Source organism: Mya arenaria, chromosome 11 (genome assembly GCF_026914265.1).
Source record: "Mya arenaria isolate MELC-2E11 chromosome 11, ASM2691426v1".
In the NCBI taxonomy this organism is placed as follows: Eukaryota; Metazoa; Mollusca; class Bivalvia; order Myida; family Myidae; genus Mya; species Mya arenaria.
The window spans coordinates 44,323,027-44,334,105 of NC_069132.1; the positions used below are offsets into that span (position 1 = coordinate 44,323,027).

Below are 11,079 nucleotides of genomic sequence, written 5' to 3' on the forward strand. Positions count from 1 at the left end.
AGACATCATTTCCTTATTTCAGCCAGAGCGCACCAACATATCTTGGAAATCTTCGCAACTTTGCAAATTTTCACTTAGGATGTATTTGGTATGTGTTTGATAAAATCTGATTCATCGAATAAACGATCGGTATTTCGGGAAAACCTCACAGTTATAATTAAATAGATGAATCTATTTTCACCTTCGGAGTGTTGATAATGAGTTTTGTCTTACAAGCCGTTGAATATCCTTAACGAGAAATCACTGTCTGCTATGATTAAAGGGGTATAAAAAACGCAATTCACAAATATGTATGTATACGAATTCAATACAACATGAACGTTGTATTCCAATTGTACATTGTTCATACAAACTTTACATATCACAATGTAATTTAAAATTCCGGGCATGACCGAAGAGTTAATTCACAACTGAAAAAAGGGTATTCATATTGCTACACAAAACAATTAATATACAATATGACAAAAACCCATCTCAAATATACTGACGAACAATTTCTCTTTTTTAAGATGTTTTAGAAATCATGAACATCATTCAAGAACAGTTTCAGAAATACCGTTGTTTTTTTTTGTAGAAAGAGATTTCACCCAAAAGCTATTGTAAATAACAGCACTGCTTGCATGCCCCTTTTAATTGATGATATTATGAATTAAACAACATGTGATAATGTTATAGATATAAATTACGCTTCCAAACCAATAAAGGTATATTAATGATCCTTAAAATTTACACCATGGACGCTGGACATTTATTCGTGTCAAACGCAGGTTCAATTCTGGAATGTTCCGCCAAAGTGTATGTATTTCCATTTGTTCTTACACGACTTCTGCTTTGTCTTCGCATTAGTATGTTAAACTCCTTTCGGAAATTGTCATTGAGCCATCCGTACATAAAAGGATTAATACACGCCGACCCCATTGCGAATATTTTTAAAAGAAGATCAAATAGTTTTATATGACTTCCAGGAATGATGTTTGGGTAAAACTCTAACATAAGTGCAAGCATTGTCCAGGGTGTCCAGCATATCGCATAAAATAAAACTATGGCAATTAGTATTTTGTTCGTTTTGTGTTTATGCCGTTTTTCCTTCTTTTTGATCGGCCTTCGTGTTAAAACATTACCAATTCTTATGTATAAAAATGATGTCACAATTAGGGGCATAAAATACTGAACAACTAGGATTGAAACTGTGTAGGCATGGCGAAGTTTTAAACTTGTCCACATTTCAGAGCAGTATGTTTGATAAATCTTAAGTTCAGGAAAGTCAATTACTGTGTACTCCATTTGAACGATAAGTGGAATCGTCAGCAATACAGCAAGTGTAGCAATAGAGGCAACAAGTCCAACAGCAATTTGGGATGTCATACGTTGGCGAAATGGATGAACTATGAGAATGTATCTGTCAATGGCAATCATTAGAATCGACATGGTCGAGACGAACACCGGTATACCATAGGTGGGCATGACAACTTTGCACAGCGCTTTTCCAAATGCCCATTGGTTGGTAAGTTGGTAATGAAGCTGAAACGGCAAATTGAACACACACAGCAGAATATCAGAGGCTGCCAGTCCCAGGATGAAAATGTTCGTTGGCACATGCAGGTGCTGATGTTTTATAAGAACAAAGACGATTACCATATTTTCCAGGAATCCAAACAGAATCACAATACTGTAAATCACTACTGTAGCAATTCTCCATCTTTGGTCCTGCAAAATATCCAAATGTTCTGGTTGTTCTTGACTGAAATTGTCTAGTCGCCTTTGAATTTCTTCGAACGACATGTTGGCAAAGTTCAGGTATATTCCTGTAGAACCATAGCCAATCGTTGTTGCCTCGGTTGTAGTTTTCTCCATGGCTGTGTTGATGCCCGGTCTTTCTTCAAGATGCATCTGAGATAATGGTATGATCCTTCGTATTCTTATTCATATAGCGCCGATCCTCCAAATAAGCAAGTTTACTCCGAATGAAGATCATCAACAGGTCGTTTATCTAGTCTGTTCACGAAGTTTCCTCCTGATAGGATCAATGTGATGTTTAAAGTAAGATATAACAATGTATATTATTCATGGTATTACAAATTAAGATACAATTTGACTGCCTGTGGGATATTGTTGACGTAGGTAATTGAAAGATTCACATGTCTATTCATGGTCGTAATCACACATAACAAGTCATTGACCTGCTATAACATACCACCTTGGTGCTTGACCTTTTTAAATTCGGAGCGCCTGTGACTGTAGAGAATCCAAAGGAGTAATTTTGCTGGCAATTTCCTCCAATTGTAACGTCTCTACTTCTGTTAAGATGAGTGGATTTAGGATTGGCCTTCTTTTGTCTGAAAAGAATAGATAAGAATTTACATTTTTACATTTACTGCTCCTTTCCCTTGATTATTTTCCCTTTCACGGAATCATGAAATATTCATGAAACCAATGAGCTAATATTACAACATTTCTGTCATCGGTGTAGTATTTATTTTTGTAGTATTAAGACCATTTTATTTCATTGATAGATAATCTCGATTGTGTTTTTGGCGTAGGGGCATTCAATAAAATCACAGTTGTTTTTTTTGTCTCATTTAATATGTTGTTTTACGTGCATATTTGTGAGGCCCCCTAGCGAATGCACGATTATGAAAACTCTTGTTAGATAATACTCGTGACAGTAATTGTTCTTGTAATTTATAGTCATTTGGTATAAATTTATTAGAAACTTTGCCTTTGAATGTATAAATTAAGGGGTAACACTACTGGGGAATGCATTGATTATGGAATTATTTTCAGAACAGGAAAGCTTTGACCTGCATGAAGTTATATGTCCGACTAGTTTCTATATTGCACTGTAAATCTCATGCGAACCATCATAATTATCAAATGTCGTCAGCAACTACTAAATAGGAATGTTTGATATGATTGAAAACAATCAAGGTCAGGGAATTTTGAAATTGGTCAAGAATATATTGGACATGGGCAAAGTCCGTGAAATGTTAGGGCAATTTGGAAGATCGAGGGCCGAAAAAAACAATTTGTTAAATAGCAGAAAAAAGGTTATAAGGCTAAAACAGTTTCTTTCTGGTTAATTCAAATACACTTTCATTGGCACTATTGAGGATTGAGGCCAACATTAACAATTATGCTCATAGAGGACCAATTTAGCTCCTATTAACACAGATTGTTTGGTCAGGAAAAAATGGGGTTTAGTCTGTTTCCGTTAGGGAAAAGTCAGGGAATTTTATTTTCTATGATTTGTGGAAATCATTTGGAATGTCAATAAATAGAAACAATATAGACGTACTTGTAATAGAAAAATAAAATTGTAGTTCCAATATTTTAGTATAAGTAAGTCAATATCCGTTCTCTTTTATGCTTGCATTATTTCTTATAGATGAATATATAAATGAACAGCAACGTAAATCAAAGCACGATTTTATCAATCGTTTTAAAACCTGATGTATTTAATATACCCTGATCTTATATCTTCGAACCATACACAAATTATCTTTGATGTACCAACCTCTTTTCAGATATTTTAGCGCCTATGCTTAATTATTTATATTCTGTTTCTTATTATTAATCACATAAATTTATGTTTACAGCCTTGTTATTTTCCGGGGATACTTTCCAACTGAAAGGGTAAATAACCACATGCATTTATGTCTAAAGCCTTGTAATATTCTGGGGATTTTTCCGTGCTACATGTATTCAGCGTATCGCTTGTATTCAAATTGTCAATAGAAACAGCAAGTATAATCTAAGAAACCAAATCTTTAACAAATTATGAACTTGTTATATATAGGGCACAAGGACCTTAGCCGAACAGGTACACAATGCACCATTACATAAGATGACCACTATAATGTTAGTTTTAAATTCAATTGATGTTAGAGATTCAAGAGGCATTCTTATATTCACTAAATGTCTTCCATGTAAATAAGTGAAACTAGTTTATATGGGTATGGGACATAGTCTCTAATTCTCCTTCAGGTGATTTGTGCTTGTTACCTTTTTAACATACATATTGAGAATAAAATGTTAAAATGTTTTTAAAAAAATAAAATCACACAATAATCTACACAGACTAAAATATTGTTTGGAATATAAAAAAGTTTACGAAGAAATGCGTAAACAATCAACATTTGTTTACCGCAGTAAACATAGATGATATAAATTGCCCAACAAAGTGTCATTAACATATGCCGTACAGAATGAAAACAGTTGTCATGTATAATAGAATCATTCATACTGACGTGAGGCAAAAGACAGCATTGACTGCATGCCATCAATAACTCACACAGACGCAGGGGGCCGCCTTCATCAGTGGCATTGTAAAATACAGTAACTTTGGTATGAATGAATTGCCGACATTGATGACCTGTTACCTACACTCGAGTTGTTGAGAATTCTCTAGGAAACACGTCAACACAAGTCATGGTATGAACCAACTTCCTCACATAAGATGCGTTCCATTTATGTAGTTGGAAACCATGCGTTAAAATTTACATTTCTGGACATTAATAAATATGTTTTTAACTAAAATTATCGCTATGCTAACCATTTATTTTTGGTAAAAACTGTGTAGCTATGTTTTTTAAAAGAGTATTGAGTATTCAAAAGAAAGGTAGTTGAAATAAACAATTATTAACTATATTTTACTATACATGGACAGGTTTGAGCAACTTATTTGGCTAAATCAAGTAATATATTTGATATGTGCAAAGGTTTTCGAAAAATCTGGGCTTGTTTACTTCGTAAGTAGGAAGTTCTTTCTGTTCCGGCCAACAGTTACTGTTATTTCAATTCCATAGTCAATATTCAGTCAAGGCACAAACCATCTAATAGATTTGCGAGATACGATTTTAGCGTCAGTTATACCAATATAGATTTATCAGTTTGTTGCAGAAGTCCGTTTAGGATACGGACCGCCGTCTTTAGTGTGGAAAAAACATATTATATTGAGAGATAATTTATTGTATGTTTCGCAAGACACATTTTTGTCATTGACTGTTTTTCTAATAAATAAATGCAAAAGTTCGTATTTAGCATTCATAAAAGAAGCCCTAGTATATCAAGTGTCCTTTCCGAAGGAATATTTATTGCATAATCGCAGCTCATTCAATCTTTCCAGTCCTAAACACTTGGTATGCTGTTGTTCATAGTTTGATTGCCAAATAAGAGAAGAGAGGAGGGAATTTCATTTTCCGTTATCAGTATGACTGGCATAAACAGCCGCTATTTGTTAATCAAGTATTGAAGTGAACAGTCAAAGAAAGAATTTATATAATCGATACAATCGTAGACAAAGGACATGAGACAAACACTCATGCGCCTCATTCATAGTGATAGTGTAGCGACTGTTAAAACATTCACTCTTTGTGATAGCGTCATGATTGCAGACACCACAACCGGTTTGGATATTGTAGCGTCAAAAAGGATAGAAAACAGTTTTGAAATCAACTAAGACTAATAACTATGTAGATGCAAAATATGTTTCAAATGAGCTAAAAGCAACTACAAAATGTTTTTGAAATTAACTAACACTACAATGTAAATGTAAAATAATTTTAAAAATGAAATAACACAAATTACATAGTAACTACAAAAAGGTCTTAATGAAATAACACTGTGATAACGGTGTATATATGTTGTTTTTTTAAAAAAATAATAAATAGTCGTAGCTAATGATTTTTTTTCTTTTCTTTGGGGTTTATTATTATTGAAGACTTTAAGCGATTTTATGTGTCTAAGGTGTTAACAATAAATTCATGATACATTAAACATTAAACTTGTGAGCTTGGTGAAAAAGTATATCATGGTAAACATTTATATTGATATTATGTATTTTGAGTAAACTTCGAAAACATCCTTGCTGTATTAAAGTAAATAAGGTGAACAATTAAACCATGCAAACTTGATATGTGTATATGAATCTGGCCCCTATTTATCGAAACATTTTAAGTGCCTTATAACGAGGTTACAACTAGCTCACAATAACTGTGCTGGTGTTACATGTGTAATAGTTACGTTCTTGAGGGTTTTGAACTTTTAATGATTTTAATTTATGACTGTCCCAAGTAACTATTATTTATCAGTAAAATGAAGATTAAATGTAAATCTATTATATTTTGTTGCTTCGTGAAATAAACTACTAAAGCTTGTTATGTTTAAGAACTTTCGAGAAATTGGGACCTGTTTTTTTTTTAAAAAAAAACATGAAGAAAAACGCATTTCAGTGTTAGTTAAACCATGATTGCTATTTAAATGAAAAATATCAAATTCTAAAAAAATGTTGTTCCACAGGTTTGTTTGAGGCTAAGATATTTTACGGAAAGTACATTTTGACCTATTTATCAACTTCCGTGGAAAGGTAATTCGAAATTGATGAAAATAAAATTTGTGTTGTTCAAATGTTGTCGTTTTTTATTATTTACTCAATGTTGATAGAATTGTCCGGGGATCTATATCTCGGGATTAATCCTGCAATAAGGACTGAGATCTTTAACTTCATAGTATTGTACATTTATCAAGTGTTTTGTTTTGCTCGGACATTTGCATAAAACTGAAGGAATTACTCAAAATTATTATTAATGACTAACGGAGCAATTACAAAATATGACTAAGCGTCTTTTACCTTCTTGTCTCCATAACTTAAACAGACCCAGGCTATTTTTACCGGATTGACACCTGTTCATACTCAACAATCCTCTTTTGCAGTAAATGTATTATTCAATGTATGTTTCTGTAGTGTTCACTGCATTGTTAGAACTATCATCTGCTGAATGTTAACTGTATAATTGCATATCAAGAGTCTCCTAATAATTAATCATATGATACATTTGAAGTAGTCTTGTAGTTTTCAAACGGGGATAAATGGTATTTTAAGTATCAAATAATTTTAATATTTAACAGCTTAACTGCGCAGGTAAAGGGTTAACAGTATTGGTATACAATTGCAAAATACCTGCGATGATTATTTGGTTAACAGTAATATTAATTTAGAACGAACAAAATCAATTAATATTATATCTTTTCCTTAGAAACACCTGTCTTAAGTTATTATATTTTTATTTTAGCAAATTATTGTTATCTAATTTAAAAACATGATTATTTTGCATTTCCAATGTTAAAAAGCACTTTATGTATAATAACTAAGATGCAAGTTTATTAGTAGACATAAAGTGTTTTTTAACATTGGAAATATTAAAAGTAATTTTAGGAGAATAAGGGATAAATATTTTGGGCAGTAAAAAATGTGAATGGTAATAGTGTGTTATAAAACTTTAAACAAGCAGGTAAAAGACGCTTAGCCATATTTTGTAATTGCTCCGTTAGTCATTAATAATAATTTTGAGCACTTCCTTCAGTTAAATATTAAAATTATTTGATACTTAAAATACCATTTATCCCCGTTTGAAAACTACAAAACTACTTCAAATGTATCATATGATTAATTAACACACTATTACCATTCACACTTTTTACTGCCCAAAATATTTATCCCTTAATTCTCCTAAAATGACTTTTAATATTGTCAATTATTCTTATTGATTTATTTCATGCAACATCAATTCCATCTTCCAATTTTGACACTTATTATCCGCGGTAGTTGTTAATGAACTGATTATTACCTGTTTATTAATTATCCCGTTTGTAATTTCACATGCGAAGGCATCTCTGGGTTTCAAGAAACTCAATGGATTGATCACTTTTCTACTACACTATTGTAGCAATTCTCCGATACAAGTCTGTACGGCACTGCTGCTTGGCTAGGTTTCGTGGGAAGAGATCAGCTTGTTCTGAAAATATCGGAATTTCGCTGGCTTCAACTTCTCATGAATCCGTGCATGTGACATTGTTATACCCCTAAGTTGATCGTAATATCGCCCGTATTTAAATTTACATTGTGTTTTCTTGCTATGATAATTTGTTATGTTAAATTGTCTACTTTGTTCCTTAGAATATCAACAGTCACGGATGTTTAAAGGTGAATACATAGGTCCTGTCTTCGATTTTGCATTGACAATGCGTTAGCCAATAAGCTCATATTCCCTTTCAGTTAGATTACCTTAAAGCTGCACTCTCACAGATTTACCATTTTTAAAACTTTTCTATTTTTTGTCTTGCGTAAATATCTGCAAACCAATGATATAAGATGATGACAAAAGATCCGATTGCAGTTTTATGGCTTAAACCGTTACTAACGGTTTAAGAAAAATGCACAAAACATCAATTTTTGAACTTAAATATAAAAATCTGCGATCTAATTTTTGTCAGCAGTCTTTTATAACTGGTTTCCATGGATTTTCGCAAAAAATGGCTCGTTCCAAGATAAAATTAAAAAGTTGTCAAAACCTTCAATCTGTGAGGGTGCAGGTTTTAACTAAAATTATAATGGTTAAAATTTGCATTAATGACAATGTTCTCTACGCTCACTCAGCCCATTTCAACTCGTTAAGATTTCTATTCATGTCGTCTAAATATTACATTCACACAAAGCGGTTCAAACATAAAAGGCCATTTAAACATAAAAGGCGTTTGCTTGGAAAAGAGAAACGTTATTGACATGTAAAGACTATAAGTTTAATAACGTCAAATGAGAATTAATCATTTCGTTTAGAAAATCTTACATCGGTCAGCTGATCAGCATAAAATAATATTTATAAAAAATCAATTTTATAAAAGAAAAAACAACCTTATTACAGCAAACATGATTTTGCGACTATCTAACTACAACGAGAACGATGCCAGGTCCCTTTCCTTGAGTTAGTGTCGACACGGAATGGGATCTAAAACGGTTTATGTCTGACCAATTGTACGCATCTTCCATCATTTAATATTTAAAGCGGCAAACAAAGTTAATTATCTTCAACAGTTAAGTGAAATGAGTTTGATGTAAAGCACGCCATTATAGCATTTTTTGGTGCTGCCGAAGCGTATACTAAGTTAAAGCTTATTGGATTCAATTCTGTTAAATAAATATATCTCAGTATGCATGGTGAACAGTCCATAGGCGTTAATTTCAGATTGCATATCCATGTACTCGATACAAATCAAAGCATTGAATGTCACTAAACAAAGAATCGGAGACCTGTTATTTCTTATTTACTTATTGACAAAATGATCTATCATCTGCCAATACAAATGCAATTCAATTCCGCCTTTCTTAATAAGTTGTACTAGAAATTCAGCTCTGATCTGCAATATTGGATTGTATCAGCGATTTAATTAGACTCATCAATGCCGTTGCGGCTTAGGATCTGATTAAAAATACTATTGAAGCCTGATACAGTTATTAAGTAGTATCAAACGTTTCTTATATAACCGGTCTAAGGTTTTGAACCAATATTGCTTTTTGTTCTGAAAAGTTTCTCCCTGTACTCCCCAACCCTGCACCTTTGGAGTACAAACTTTTTTTTATTAATGTGTGAAGCGATCTATTTTTGTCTACAGACTTGTATCGGTATTTTGGTCTAACAAAGAATGCGTGTGGTTGAAGTGTAATTAATTTTCCAGCACTATTCTCTAAACAGAGATAGAATTGCAAGGCATTTACATATTTTCCACATCAAGGCTTCTTTAATGCCAACAATAATAACACAAAGCCCTCATTGAGTTTGTGTTCGGCGACACTCCGAAGTATTTTCCCTACAAAACAGATTAGTCGGTAGACAAGGTGTTACCTTATTTATTTACTCGCAGAAATGATAGTATTTCTAAGTATCGGACTTTAAGACACGTTTAATGAAATTTGTATTCGAATGGGACTAAAGATAAAATTTTGGTGTTAAGTTGGGGTTTCCAGTTTCGAAATTGATACTTTCAAAAGAAAAGAAGACATGTTAAAATGGTATGCATTTATTATGACAGTTTTTTGAAAGCATGTTTCTTATTGCCTGCTTAAAGAAAGTTGACTGTCAGTTGATTCTAAATGTGGGATAAAATGTATTATTATCTACCTGAAAATGTTAGAAAACACGGATACGGTTCAATAAAGATTTTGTTTGGTTTTCGTCGTTTGTTTTCTTTTATTTATTTTTCTAGCTTAATATACATTTATCCTGAACTTGAAGCATTATTACGCTGAACACATCATTTAAAAATGAAAAAAGGATCCACTTATTGCAATTTGTGATGTTCATACAGTTTTAAGATTTTTTTTATTTTCTACTTATTCCTGAAATGAAATGGGTCCGGGAAACTTACACTTACATAGTTTAAATAATGTTTCATGGCTATGTTAGCAATTATAAATAGTATATTTTGAAGGATATGTAAGAACGCTTATAATACATGAACGTAGATATAGCATTGATTGTAACTGACTGCAATTCAAGGCCTGAAGCGATAAGATTATAAACCAAATCCAATAAAGAAGAAAATTCAATACTCTTTTTGATTCCACACCTCGACGTGCATAACTAAAACGCTCCTAGCACTGACGTGTATGACTATTACGTTCGGGACTCCTCGGCCATTTTTTTTCAAAAACAACCTCGGATGCATGCTGGTACATCAGTTGAAGTAGTTCGTAATTTTTTTAATAATATCATAAATTAAATGTAGTGTTTAAGAGTTGTATTTATTGGTCTCAGTTTAAATTGATTGCCAGTGAAGTGTTTTATTGCACACATAATTAAGATTCCCAAGAGTAAAGTTATAAAGTTTTACTGCTAAATAAGATTACTAGGCGATCTATTTGCAGCGGACTTAAACGTACCACTTTTTGAGTATGTAAACCGTCCAAATACATCCGAGGTTGTTTTAGATAAAATCGCCGAGGAGTTCCGAATGATACTATTAATGTTGTTTATTTCTTCTGTAAGCTCATCATATGAGATCTCTACTAGTAAATGAGATTCTTTACAAGATCTCCCCGGTTTTTCTGTATTCTAAGAAGGTGAGTAAACCTCTAGTAACGCTTATTTATCATTGAAAGGCTTTCCAAAATCACTTTCGTATGCGTGAAAGTCATTGGTATTCGTTGCTCGTAAATGTAAAGTTAATATTATAATATATCGCTACATGAGAAAACCTACCTTAATGACATCGAGTGCGTCATCGAAAAATCTGGTTGAAATGACG

General features: G+C 32.6%; 1 protein-coding gene across 1 annotated transcript; it reads right to left on the reverse strand.

Moving 5' to 3' along the window:
* Positions 1 to 309: 309 nt before the first annotated feature.
* Positions 310 to 7,769, reverse strand: LOC128207569 (neuropeptide F receptor-like). The gene is made up of 2 exons (XM_052910585.1): positions 7,626 to 7,769; positions 310 to 2,336 (listed from the first exon to the last, which is right to left on the reverse strand). Exon 2 carries the CDS (start codon positions 1,888 to 1,890, stop codon positions 727 to 729), a length of 1,164 nt encoding a protein of 387 aa, XP_052766545.1. The 5' UTR covers positions 1,891 to 2,336; positions 7,626 to 7,769; the 3' UTR covers positions 310 to 726.
* Positions 7,770 to 11,079: the final 3,310 nt, after the last annotated feature.

What these genes read in the sequence shown, in the direction of transcription:
- LOC128207569 (XM_052910585.1), bottom strand. Translation starts at nt 1,890, where the DNA reads ATGCATCTTGAAGAAAGACCGGGCATCAACACAGCCATGGAGAAAACT.